Source organism: Phragmites australis, chromosome 9 (assembly GCF_958298935.1).
Source record: "Phragmites australis chromosome 9, lpPhrAust1.1, whole genome shotgun sequence".
Classification (NCBI taxonomy): domain Eukaryota; kingdom Viridiplantae; phylum Streptophyta; class Magnoliopsida; order Poales; family Poaceae; genus Phragmites; species Phragmites australis.
Genome location: NC_084929.1, coordinates 25,787,636 through 25,800,630, shown reverse-complemented (window position 1 = coordinate 25,800,630; position 12,995 = coordinate 25,787,636). Strand labels below are relative to the sequence as shown.

At 44.2% G+C, this 12,995-nt stretch overlaps 2 protein-coding genes across 2 annotated transcripts; one reads left to right on the top strand and one right to left on the bottom strand.

The window, feature by feature from the left end:
• Positions 1-600: 600 nt before the first annotated feature.
• LOC133928902 (GDSL esterase/lipase At1g71691-like) lies at positions 601-5,041 on the bottom strand. Its single transcript, XM_062375420.1, has 4 exons — positions 4,622-5,041; positions 1,647-1,993; positions 1,288-1,537; positions 601-1,137 (listed from the first exon to the last, which is right to left on the bottom strand). The coding sequence occupies exons 1-4, from the start codon at positions 4,929-4,931 to the stop codon at positions 911-913; spliced, it is 1,134 nt and encodes a 377-aa protein (XP_062231404.1). The 5' UTR covers positions 4,932-5,041; the 3' UTR covers positions 601-910.
• A 2,656-nt stretch (positions 5,042-7,697) lies between these two features.
• Positions 7,698-11,561, top strand: LOC133928901 (uncharacterized). The gene is made up of 3 exons (XM_062375418.1): positions 7,698-7,980; positions 10,320-10,594; positions 11,156-11,561. The coding sequence occupies exons 1-2, from the start codon at positions 7,902-7,904 to the stop codon at positions 10,553-10,555; spliced, it is 315 nt and encodes a 104-aa protein (XP_062231402.1). The 5' UTR covers positions 7,698-7,901; the 3' UTR covers positions 10,556-10,594; positions 11,156-11,561.
• The last annotated feature ends 1,434 nt before the right edge of the window (positions 11,562-12,995 follow it).

The following is a 12,995-nucleotide window of genomic DNA, read 5'->3' as shown; positions in this document are numbered from 1 at the left end:
GAGAGCATTAGGCATACGAAGTCGTACCTCGCAAGTTCATCGCCGAAGGTCACGTCGTAGGCGCCACCGTCTCCGGAGAAGAGCTCGAGGGACCTAGCTATCTATTCTAATCGGGCGTTGCACCGACGCCACCATGGAAACCTTAAGAAGCTAATACATAATTTGCATGCTAGTATTAGCTAAATCCTACGCAAGCCACGCCAGCTCGGTTCCTCTCCCCCTCAGGCATCGCTAAGGCCGTCGGAGGAGAGAGGGAACCGACTAGATGTTAGCCGGATCGAAGATCGCCTTCGTTTTTGCCTCGCTGAACTGTAGCAGGGGAAATGAGTGGAGAGGCATCTACAGGTTATTGATTTGATTTGAATTTTTTAGGAGAAGATTATTGATTTTAGTTGGAGACGAAGTGGCTTACTGGGCTAAACTCGGCCCATTGCCTGTCTTCATATTCCTGCTAGAGCTGAACTATAATTCTAATAAATTCTTATGAAATTCCTTTGCAATGAATCATACATAAAAACATGCGCTCAATCTTTACGTGTGCAAAAACTTGAACTCCAAATAAATGAGAAAAGATTTTTTTAAAATATGGATCATTCGTCAGAGCAACACGATTAAAGGTACAGCTTTATTATCATTAAACTGGCAAACACTGAAGACAACCACACAAATCTACTGAATAACTCCGCTGATCTCCCTGATCTGGTACAGGTACTACTGAACACTGACGAACAAAAAACAACAGACATGCTTCTACTCCAAACAGGACACTGGACACACACCGTCACTCGGTTCAGCTCCCTCCTGCACGTACATGACCATATATACTACTAGTACCACACACTGCTGCTGCAAAACCATGCATCGATATGATGGACACTCCTTGAGAGGATACTATCGATCTCTCCGCCGTCTACGGCTGCCATGCGGCGAGCTGCTGGATGTTCATGGGGAAGGCGACGTCGGTGCCGCCATTGAATGCGGCCCTGGCGAGCAGCACGTTCACCCGTTCCGTGGGGTGGAAGGCGTCCCAGAAGATGTAGGTGTTCCGGTTGGGGCACGGCCGCTGGAACGGCAGGCAGGTGATCATCCCACGGTTCCTCCCGATGCCGCAGCACCCGCGGTCGACCACGCTGAATCCTGCATGCATGCAGGCAGGCAGGCAACCCCACGCATCGATCGATCAACAAAAACCCGCCAGACCAATGGATGAATGAATGCGCCGAGCCGTATATACGTCGGTCGGTGGATGGATGGATGGATGGATGGATGGATGGATGGATTACGCACCGTAGGACCCGGGGTTGCGGAGGACCTCGGAGATCATGGCGTAGTTGTCGACGTAGATGAACTTGGCGCGCGGGCGGTTGGCGTTGAGGCTGCTCACCATGGCCTTCACCTTGTTGTTGAAGGGGACGATGAGGTCGTCCACGTCCGGGGAGCACACGCTGCGCGGGCTCCGCGCGCGCATGTTGGGGATGCAGGCCATCGACCCCACCCCGGCGATCACGAACTTCCGCGCGCCCAAGTTGTACAAGCTCTGCAGAAGAGATCCATTCCATTCCATGCATCAGAAACAACTAATGGCGCGAGATCATATCGATGTGAGAATCAAGCATGCGTGCATGCCGCAGCAGATCAGAGGGTACGTTGAGCTGCTTGGTGTAGTGCTGCACGAGGAGGGTGGAGTACTGGTCGCCGTTGTACTCGTTGCGGGTGTTGTAGTTGGGCATGAGGTAGTTGTTGAGGTAGTCGTTGCTGCCCATGCCCACGTAGAAGATGCTGCGCGCCAGGGACGAGCCCAGCTTGCGCTTCGTCTGGTCCAGCGTCTGCTCGAAGTTCTTGATCTGCTGGTTGAACGGGATGCGCCCCACGAAGTTCTGGCCGGTGTTGTCCAGGATCCCGGCGGCCGCGGAGGCGTAGTTCACGCCATGGAGGGCGGCGTCGCCGGAGGCCTCCGAGTTGGCCGGCAGCAGCGGCAGGCCCAGGAGTTGAGCTGAAGATGATCGAATTCAACATTTCTTACATTAATTGATTCCTTTCATTAACTGATTAGCTAGCTAGCTACAGAACTAGTAGTACAAATTGCGGAGATTTGGCTCTTGATCTGCAGTGATAATGCAAGGTTAATCTAGCCCCTGTTGCTGGTAAATTCTTGGTGAGGGTACAATACAAATCGATCAGGAGTAGGACCGCCTGTTGTCTTACGTATGCATTTAATAGATTTAATAGGTGCAGTAGTGACGGATGCACAAGAGGAGCTAGTTAGAGGGCTCAGTCTCTTCTCTCTTCTCCCTCTTCATTTTCTCTCTTTTCTTTTTCATCTCCCTTATTCATGACAAAAAAAATTATTGAAGAGACATTGACTGCAAAGCAGTAAAGTCCACAACTACAAAATAAACTATAAGTAACGTCTCATCAATACGAGTTGTGTAAAAACCACCATTAAAAATACATCAATGTCGGTTTTTAACCAAGTCGCGCTCGAATATTGATTGAGGGTTAAGAACCGGTACTGATACTTAGTATCAGTGTTGGTTCGAATGATCAATCGGCACTGACATCAACGGACCCAAAATTCTAATACGCTCAGATTTTAGCTCGTGGCTCAGGTCCGTATGCACCGGCTCTGTCCCTTATCTCTTCACGCCTGTATGCACCGGCTCGATCTCTCTCCCTTATCTCCCTTCAACTGGGTCTCTCTCTACCATGTGCTTCCCCTCTCTCTCATCTCTTATCACCTCCAACTCTCCAAGTGTAGCATAAGGGGAAGGGGAAGGGTGAGTTGCGCAAGGGGGTGGCGACCAAGCGGGCGCTGTGGCGGCGACAGACTGTGCGCGGCTACGGCGCACGCAAGGCAACAGGAGCTAAGCGGGCCCAGCCACGGGGTGCGTGACTCGACGGATGGGGACCAAGTAGGCGAGATCAACGAGGACGCAGGCAGCTCCTCCACACGGCGACAATCTTCTCGTCCCCATGGCAGCTGCAAGTTCGCCAGGGCAGCGGGATCCGTGGCGGGGTCACCGGATCCGCATCGGGGCAGGATTTTGGTTTGATTTTTGGGCTGCAATGTCTCCTGCTTGTGTATGTGGAGCTCAGTGTTGTGGGTTTGAGCTCGGCCGGTAGGAAAGGAGGAGGCACTGGGAGGTGTGGAGGAGGGCGGTGAGGAAGAAAGGGAGCTCGACGGTGGCGGCAGTGGCGATAGGGGAGCGGCATTTGAGCCGGCTCGGATATCATTCCCACCGTCATCAATTCTTTTTTTATTCTCTAAAAATAACAATTATGCCAGATGTTCAACCGGCACTGATACTGATCAAATATCATTGCCGAGTAAAGAGCGACGGTTGAAAAACTGACAATAAAATTATTTTTTAACTGACACCAATATCCTCTTTATAGTAGTTGGCTGTCTTTGGATCCGGCCCGTGACATCGTATAGCCTAGAGCCACATGGAAACATTACGGCAGCGGTACATATTGACCTGCTGAAGTGCTGAATCCACACGTCGTCTGTACCACACCACCGCATGAGGGGAGTCAATAGCCAGGGAGCAGCAGCAATTATGTCACTCGGGAAAAAGATGAGTACTCTCTCTCTACTCTCTCACATGCACAGGCAAGAGGCTGTCAGGGCTATTTACTGCGGCAACGACTAGGCGTCTACTATCCGTGCTCACGTACGGTGACCGATTCAGATTTCAGATTAGTGTGGACCAGATCGAGCACTACACTCCATGCTTAAATTAAGCTACAACAAACAAAGGGTCGGTAGGCTTCAGTGTGGCATTCCGTTATATCAGTTGCATTGCTTCTTCAAATATATGTACCAAGCAGATGCTAATGTTGAGACAATGAGCGTATCTGGTATATGGATTGTATAGTTGCCAATGATTGGAAACTTGTAGAATTAGTGGACCTAGCTAGTTCCCTGAAGAATGTGTGTATACCCAAACAATCTAACCTATAGTATTTGCTTATCAGGAAATTGCCTCACCCGTACAAGACTACATACATACGACATACTAGGTTCTAAAAAATATGTAAACACAAATCTAGTTATGAAATAATTTTGACTTCTTATAATTTGTAAATATTTCTTCCCTGAGTAACTGACCTCTGAACACTGCTCTTTAGGGTATACTGTTTTTTTTTCTTGAGAGATTCTTTTAGAAGTCATATTTTTTAGGATATATTTTAGGATGTACTGGAGTTAACATTATACTAAAAGAAAATGCATGTATATACTACTTTTCTTGATCTTCTACTTCTGAAAGCAACAATGTTGTACCAGCTCAAGTAACGCATCATGCAACATATTAAAAAAAGTAGAATTTTTTTTAGTAAACCGCTACTATAGTAGGAATAATTCTTTTCAGTGTGTCAATAGAACTGCGAAATTTGTTGCCTTTGCCCTTTCGCAACACACTAAACTTTTCTAGCATTGTGCGTTTGAACCTCACAGTAGTCTTTTTAATCCTTCAACGCAGTAATATTTCTTCTAAACCAGTTGCAATTAAACATGAACAAGGTCTCTACAGTGGTCAGTAGCTACTAGCTTGAGAGTAGTGACCGGAGGACAGCGAAAGCAGCATGCATGCATGCACTGGTGCAGCAGGGCGCGTACCGATCTCGTCGACCATGGTGTAGCCGTTGGAGAAGCGTCCGGTGGGCCCGCCGGCGAAGTCGATGCCGTAGGGCAGGTAGTTGGCCTTGGCCAGCGACGTCAGGTCGTTGTTGTTGCCGTTGTCTGTCAGCGAGTCCCCGAACACGAACATCGCCGGCACGCCCGTCGTCCCCGCCGCCGCCGCCCCGGGCCCCGAGCCCACGCTGCCGAAGCCGGGCCCTATCGGGAACGTGCCGTTCCACGGTGGGAACACCTGCGCCGTCGCGCCGCCGAAGGCGAAGAGCAGGAGGAGGATCGCGGCTGCTGCCATTGGAGGGATTGGGCTAGCTGCGGGCCGGATCGGAGTAGTCAGTGGAGAGCAGATGTCAGTCGAGTGCGCGGGCGGTGCTGTGGTGTGCGTGTGTATATAGAGGCGGGAAGGGTTTCTGGGTTGGTTGGTGGGTGGATGGGGGAGTGAGTAAATGCGGCACCGAACTCCCGATGCCATTGCCGGCATGGCGTAGTAAATGGGAGCTCACGTTTTACTGGCATTTTAGCACCCCTCACGTTTTATGGTACTCCCCTTACTTTACTCTCTCAAGCAACTTCACCGGCTTCTCTAAATCTCAAATGTTCTTAAAAAAAAATTAGCTTTCTATCTCTTCAGTCTTCAGCAATTTCTCTAAAACTCATCCCTATATCCCATAATTATCTATTTTATTTGTATTCAATAGCTATAATTCAAATGGCAAAAATTCAAACGGTTATAATTCAAACGGCAAAAATTCAAACGCATATAATTCAAACGGCTATTTCTCCAACGGCTACATTTTAGACGACTCTTTTTCAAACAGTTATTTCTCTAACAGCTATATTTGCAATAACTATATTTTAAACTTCGATATATTATCTATTATCGGTGTATATCCTCCACCCGCCATAATAAGTCGTCGTAGCTTCCTTATGCAACAGACTTTAGAGTCGTCGTCTGATGATGATGACAACGAACCCATTATTACTACCGCACACACAACACATAATTAATATAAGCTTTTGAATGTCTCACGCTACGACGGTTCTGTGCCTGGCCATCAAGAAGTTCATCACAACAGGGAAACATGGCATTCGAGACTACACAACGACTACTTTCTGATGCTCTCACCTACGATCCAACTGTCTTCAGATGCAGGTTTACAATTAGGTCATATGTTTTCTTCGCCTTTATTGATGATCTTTTGTTTATAAATCATTCTTCTTTTCCATACTGGTTTAGAATATTGCGTTCTCTATTTTTGTGCATAGTGAATGTTATAGAAGCCAATGAAGACTATTTTGTTTAGAAAAGAAATGTTGCTGGACATCTTGGGCTATCTATACGCAGAAGATTACCGTATCATTTCAAATGATAGCTTATGGAGTACCAGTGGATGCTACTGATGATTATATTCGTATTGGAGAAAGCACAACAATAGAGAATTAAAAAAGGTTTGTGAAACTTATTATTGAAGTCTTTAGAGATGAATATTTGAGACAACTAAATGGGAATGATACTGCTAGGTTACTTGCAATTGGAGAGGAAAAAGGTTTTTCAGGAATGTTGGGGGTCCTAGATTGCATGCATTGAAAGTGAAAAAATTATCCTGTGGTATGGTAATGCAGTGGCTATGTGTATGAGCCCACAATCGTTCTGAAAGTCATTGCTTCACATGATCTTTGATTTGAGCATGTCTTCTTTAGTTTACCATGATCTTACAATGATATAAATATTTTTCAACTTTCCCACTCTTTACCAGACTTACTAAAAGGCAAGCCCTATAAGTAAATTATATCATTAATGGTTACAAATATATAATGAAGATTACCTTGCAGATGATATATATCCGCAATGTACCACATTAATGAAGACAATACAATCTCCACGAAGGATATGGACTAACCTTATCTTGCAATGTCACCGACAATACAATCTCCACGAAGGATATGGACTAACCTTATCTTGCAATGTCACCATGCTTTGTCTCTTACGCTCAATTTGCTCATAGTAGCCGACAAACTTGTTAACACATTCTTGAATAGTAGACCGATGATAGGTGAGAGAACTTACATTATGGTCAGACTCACCCTCCTTGTGCTCATGGTAGTAAGCATAAATTCTCTTCTAATAAGTTACACGAGATTGCTCGTTACCATAAACTACATCTAAACTAATATTTTGTCATACCAACACCAACATCTCGTCTTCCTTCTCATTGTAATTAGTTGACCTTTTTTTACTCTTTCTAACAGGGGAGATGCATCTTCAATTGGTAACTCTTGCTCCTCAATTGGACTACACAATTCAAGGTCATCAACATTATTGCTCTCATTTATCAAGTTCACAAAATAGTTATTCCTATTTTCTATTCTTTACAAGCTACAAATTTATTGCATTCAACAATTGATAAATTTTAGTGTAAAATTAGAGGACGAATTGCAGGGGCAAATCAACTCATGGATCAGGACATCTCACCGACGAATCTGCTATCTGCTTTGCCTACAGCCTGCTCGCCCTTCCTACTTGCCGAGCGTCTACCCTGCCCCTTCTCGCACGTCGAGCCGCGCCATCTGCTCGTTGACCCACCCTACCCGGTGAGCCGCCCCGCTTGCCCGTCTTGCCCACCAAGTCGCTCTGCCTTTGCTCATCGTGCTGCGTGTCCTGGCGTCGTGCGCCACAAATGGAGGAGGTAGCATGTGCGGGAGGTGGAGGAGGTGATGCACGGGAGCTAGAGGAGGCGAGATAGGGAACACAAATTGCCTGCTACCTTTGGGGAACAGGAGGAGGTGATGCGCGGGAGCTAGAGAAAGTTGATAGAGAAATAGTTGAAGATGAGTTTTTTTATATTCTCTATTTTTTAGCTATAAGAAAGTAATTAAGGGAACGGGTGGGATTGCTCAAGTGGAGTAGGCTGTCTCTCACGGAGCCCCCCATTTACGAACTTCTAATCAGACTGGCGCACCGCGTCGCAAACGAGGCCCACCGGCAGCGACACGGAGCCGCCGAAAAGGACCGCCCACCTGTTAGGAGAAGCGAAGCCTTCGAGGCCAAGTACCGACCGCGTCCGAACCATCCCAGTTCCCCACCCCGACCCCGGCCTACTACAAACGGCAAACTGGCACGGCAGCCGCAGGCCGCAGCGAGCCAGCGATCGATCCACCACCACCTGCAGCGCGAGCGCGGCGCCAAGGCACCACCCACCACCGCACCGCGGGGATCCGAGGGAGGGAGGGAGCGGCGCGCGCCAGCTGGTCGTGACGGACGGAGATGAGGGGCGGATCCAGACCGACCCCGGCCGCCCTGTTCCTCGTCGCTGCCGCAGGGATCTGCGCCCAGTTCGCCACAGGTTAGCGCTCTCGATCTGCTTGGTGGCCGTCGGATTTGGGGGCGAGGCGCGCGGGAGTTACTCGGAGATCTAGTTACAGTCGGGGCGCGGGATTGAGTTGTTTTTTACGATTACGTTATTGCGTTTTGCGAGTCTAATTGAATGGGAGAAGGCCCTTTCAATGCTAATTGACTGGGTGGTTTGGGAGGGATGAACTCGCCGTATCTGGTGAAAACTTGGGAAGGGTATGAATATGATGAGCACTCAGGGGATTGGAGGCTTGTTGGGGCCTTGGCCCATGGGATCGCGATTTCAGCAGTTAATTTGGATCATTGCAGTTCGATGTCCTTGCAACAATCAGTTCGAATCATTGCAGTGTTTATGCTGCGCGAGCTCGCCTAGTTGAGATTGAAATTCTTTTGGGGATTTAAAATGCAGAAGGAAGAATATTTGCTACCAAAATGTAGGTCTTATTAGATCCAGCTTTGCCACACCACGTTTCTACCCTGAACATAATTTCAACGCTTCTCTGTTTTTTTTTTTTTTTTGCATTGACATTATTTGAGCTATCACCTCGTTAGTTTAGATGATGTTCCAAAACTCTAGCAAATGGTTACTCTGGCGTGATAGCCTATTTGGAGTACAAAGTGGATTAACTGTTAACAAATTAAGTCCATGCTTTATAGTGTTGAAGGATCACACAATCATCACTTGTACTATAGTGATGTTGCATACACCTGAGATTGTTTTCCTTGTTTTGTAAGGGTGCAGTGAAGAATTGGTTATTTGTTGTTTTGGAGCTACATCACGGGCTATGTGTTACCTTGTTTTGACTTGTTTTACGCATATGCCATTTATCATTCATGCTAGATGTCACGTATGTCAACTACTCAACTTACAGATATTCTAGTCTAGGGTGGTAGAGCCACATAGTTGGTCCATTTGTGAGATAATCTATGAATGCTGAATACAGGAGTCCCTCTTAGAAGGGTCATTTTTGGCCTAAACAAATAAGAGGTGAAAAAACACAAGTGATGTATCTAGACCATTTTAGTGTTTGGAGTGGCATTTTACAAACATGGGCATTTAATGGTGTTAGTTCCTAAAACCTTTGATCTGTAAAAGAAAAGAAGACCATATATCCCTTGCTGTAAATATGAAACTTACTGTGAGACTCTATAGGGTTTTACAGCCCTGTCTATTGCCCCTTTAATTTTGTTCCTTCACCCAACTGAAATACCAAGGTCTTTGCCTGGTATTGAAATAAACTTCACAAGGTTGAGATAAAATAAACTGGTGCTAACTGGCCAGTTACTGGAAAACCTGGCCAGGGCTGCTGTTATTTACCATAGAAGGCCTATAAACAATTGAATGAGTGGAGTGTGAAAGTACTTACTGTTTTGCATGATGCTTTAAAAGTTTTGAGTGAATTGCTCAAAACACTAGGTTTTGGTGTCATATTCTCACATTGCATGAGGTTTTAGACTTTCTTGCACATAACACCATGTTTTAGCCCAATCATTCTCACATTACACCAGGTTTTACATCTCACCTGCCTTGGGCCCATATGGCAGTGACACAAGTACTTTGGATGTGCCACATGTGCTGCTACATCTGCGCAGTTGATGTGGGCAGCAAAGCCACATGACTTGAACCCTCAGTTTTCTTTGAGCGGTGCTCCCATAGAGTTTCTCTTGCCCACAGAGAGACCGAGTTGGAGCAGCAGTGGCCAAGTCAAAGTGGCGGCATTTAAATGCCTCATTTTATCTGGTGTGATTCTTCAAATTTATATGTCCAAACCATAAGATTGTTATGCACAAACAGAACAACAACCACTATGTCAATAAGGCTTAGCGCCATTTTAGCCTACCATCTTTCTGCCAAATACAGGTCAGCTGCACACAGGTGGCACACATGTGGCAATCCAAGGCCACTCTAGGTTGGTGAGAGGTAAAACCTGGTGTAATGTGAGAAAGTTCAGGCTAAAACCTCGTGTAATGTGAGAATGTGGCACCAAAACCTAACCTTGTGTTACTCAAAAGTTTTTTATCTGTACATTGAAGTAAACGAACTATTTTACAGTATTCTTTTAAAGCACAAGATAAATAAATGTGATTCTGGCAAATTTCGGATATTTTATTGAATCCGACTATGGCCAGCCAGGTTATACTAGGATTTATAACTAGCCAACTAGGATATTGTCTGTACTCGTTCTATGTACGGCATCTGGAAACCACCTAAAAAGGCCTTGCAAATGTAGACACGAAATGGCATAAGTTGGTGAAATCTTTCCAGTTGTCCATGTGGCTATTCTGCGGACTTCAGTTTCAGATAATTGATTGTGCCTACAATGTTTGTAGTGCTAGCTGGTGATCCTCAAACACCCAAGGATGATAAGAAAGCTGAAGCTCAGTCGAAAGGTCATACTGGACAAACAGTTTTGTTTGTCCTCCTAGGAATAGGCGCTGCCATTCTGTTGTCATTTTTCGTTTTCAAGTATTGGCAGAAGAAGAAAAGGGAGGAACAACATGCACGTCTGCTAAAGCTTTTCGAAGAGGATGATGACATTGAGGTTGAACTTGGTCTTAGAGATTGATAATCTTCGATGTACATCAAGAGTATCTTGGCTGATAAGGTAATTTCTATGGCAACTCACCACCTCGATTTTTCATTTGTATAAGGTGGCAATCTACATGATTGTTTAATAATTTTTATTCCTCTTATTTTTACTGTATATAAGCTCTCAGTCAAATATTGAAAGCTTCAGATACTGCTTATTTGTTTTACATCATGTTAATTTCTTGTCATTGTGTCAAGTCAAGCAGTTGGCTAATACCAGAAGTTTTGGTGGATGCATATTTCACATTATCACATTGTAGCATCCGAATTATTTGATTATTTCTTAAATATTTTTCTCAAATCCAAGCAAAGTTCTCATAAAAATCATAGGTGCTCCTTGGTAAGGCACCATAAAAACATTGCTGTCATCTAATAAATGTATCATGGGTTCGAAATCATAAATTATGGTACATGACGTCACAAGGATAAGTTAAATAGTGTATATTTTAAAGATACTGAACTATTCAAGTTATTGTCAAATGCATCTTGATTTAGTATTACCATAGTTACATTATAGAAGGATTTTTTTTCTTTCTGTACAGCTTAGTTCTAATGTAAAAATCTTTACTGCCCACAGGTTTTGCTGGCTGGCCTTCAAAGCATTTACATGTTAATGTAAAGAATTTGTTGTATTTAAACTTGACAGACCCCCCGATTGAAAGGTCTACTGTACTTCAGCTTTATATGGTGAACATCTTGGCGTGCAGGATGCATGAGAATAGCTTTGAGGAGGAAGTATCAAGATTTGGATAAAATTCTTTGATTTTAAAGTTGTCTGAATATATATACGCCTCTACTAAAGAAATTCTTTTAGTGTGATGGCCTCCTCTCTGTATTGCATAAATGCAATGTTTAGGGTCTACGAGGCTTAAATTTGGAATTAGTTTCTGTTTGCTGATGATGTTCTTGTGTTAAGTCGATGTCCTACTTTCTGAGGGTTCCATAAGTGCAGTGAGCCCAAGATTCTAATTCGTGATGCAGCACATTCTTTTGTTCGTTGAATGATCCCGCTGTACTGCTTTTTCTACCGCAAATTTAACAATTACCAACATGTCAACGACTGTTGGTGTTCTATGACCTCTCATGGTACTGCGTAATATCCACTTATAAGGTTGTTATACTTGCGAGTGTAATGATGATCATCATGTATATTATGCAGTTCTGTTTCTATGTGATCTTGGAAAACTCTGCGGAATCGGAATCATATTGCCATTCTTGTACGCGCTTCCTCGTAGTGTTCAGCTTTGTGGGTCAAACTGATCAGATATGTATCACGGTGTCCTATTTTACGGGTCCCTTTGGTTGGGATAGACAGTGATTTTAGAGCTTTTGGAAAAAAAATATTTGGATGAGGAAATAGTTGTGACAGTTGAATTTTGGTTGTTGGTTTTTATAATAAATTTTTATTTTTTACATATCAAAAGCTACAAAATCTCTTTTCAATTTGTTCCTTAGAATTAGTTTATTTTAACCACAAATATTTTCTCAGACAATAAAAAAACATTAGAAACTGGAATTAAAAGCTAGCCCTTTAGATAGCTTACGGCTTTTTCAGTGAAAAGTTAGAAAAAAACCTATCTAAAACGGCCTAAGTTTGTTCTAAACGGCCCAGCTGAGGGACGCACCGGGCCAGGCTTCGCTCAAAACATTTGGGCTTTTCCTGGACCAATTCAGCTCAGATGTCGTTTGCTAGATCATTTCCATTCCCCAGCACGCAGAGTTTTTATATATATATTTTATTAAATATTTAAATAAATAGACTCCCAGTAGCAAGATTTGCAGAAATATACGTCTACCGCTCTCTGCAGCTCTTTCAGAGGGCGATAAGGATGACCAGAGTGACAGTGCAACCCCTTACCGCCCTCTTAAAGGGTGGATGGGGCTAACCGCCCTCCTAGGGGCAGGTAGGCCCAGATATGATGAAATTAGTTTGTTTTTTAAATTTTACGTTTGTATTGTTCAATATTAAAAATAGTGCATATTCGTTAGGTGAAAAATATTTGAAATTGATATGTTGCAAATTTTGGATCAAAATGATAAAAAAGTGGTCAATACGGCATCACGGAGTGGTGATATTTTGGAAATTCTGGATCGCTGTAAATTTTTTGATATTTAATGTAAAATTGTATCAATAATTTTCTAGTGACGTATTGTTGGGAGGATGCAAAATCAAATTTTGTGAATATTATAGATGTGAAGCACTCGTATCATATTACCCGGCACGGAGGTTACAAACGGCGACAAACATTACATGGGACATTCGGTAGCAAATATTATATGGGATCCTAACCACGAAGATACGACGACAAAAAATGGTGGCATATATGGTACGTATAAAGACCTACCTAATAGTATGTCGCTCCTAATCATAACGGGAGTGAAAACATGCCGGGTTACATTAGATGCTCTCTACTGAG

What these genes read in the sequence shown, in the direction of transcription:
- LOC133928902 (XM_062375420.1), bottom strand. Translation starts at nt 4,931, where the DNA reads ATGGCAGCAGCCGCGATCCTCCTCCTGCTCTTCGCCTTCGGCGGCGCG. An exon ending in CACCATGGTCGACGAGATCG is followed by an intron (nt 1,994 to 4,621) that starts GTACGCGCCCTG and finishes GATCATCTTCAG; the next exon opens with CTCAACTCCTGGGCCTGCCG. An exon ending in ACTACACCAAGCAGCTCAAC is followed by an intron (nt 1,538 to 1,646) that starts GTACCCTCTGAT and finishes TCTCTTCTGCAG; the next exon opens with AGCTTGTACAACTTGGGCGC.
- LOC133928901 (XM_062375418.1), top strand. Translation starts at nt 7,902, where the DNA reads ATGAGGGGCGGATCCAGACCGACCCCGGCCGCCCTGTTCCTCGTCGCT. An exon ending in CTGCGCCCAGTTCGCCACAG is followed by an intron (nt 7,981 to 10,319) that starts GTTAGCGCTCTC and finishes CAATGTTTGTAG; the next exon opens with TGCTAGCTGGTGATCCTCAA.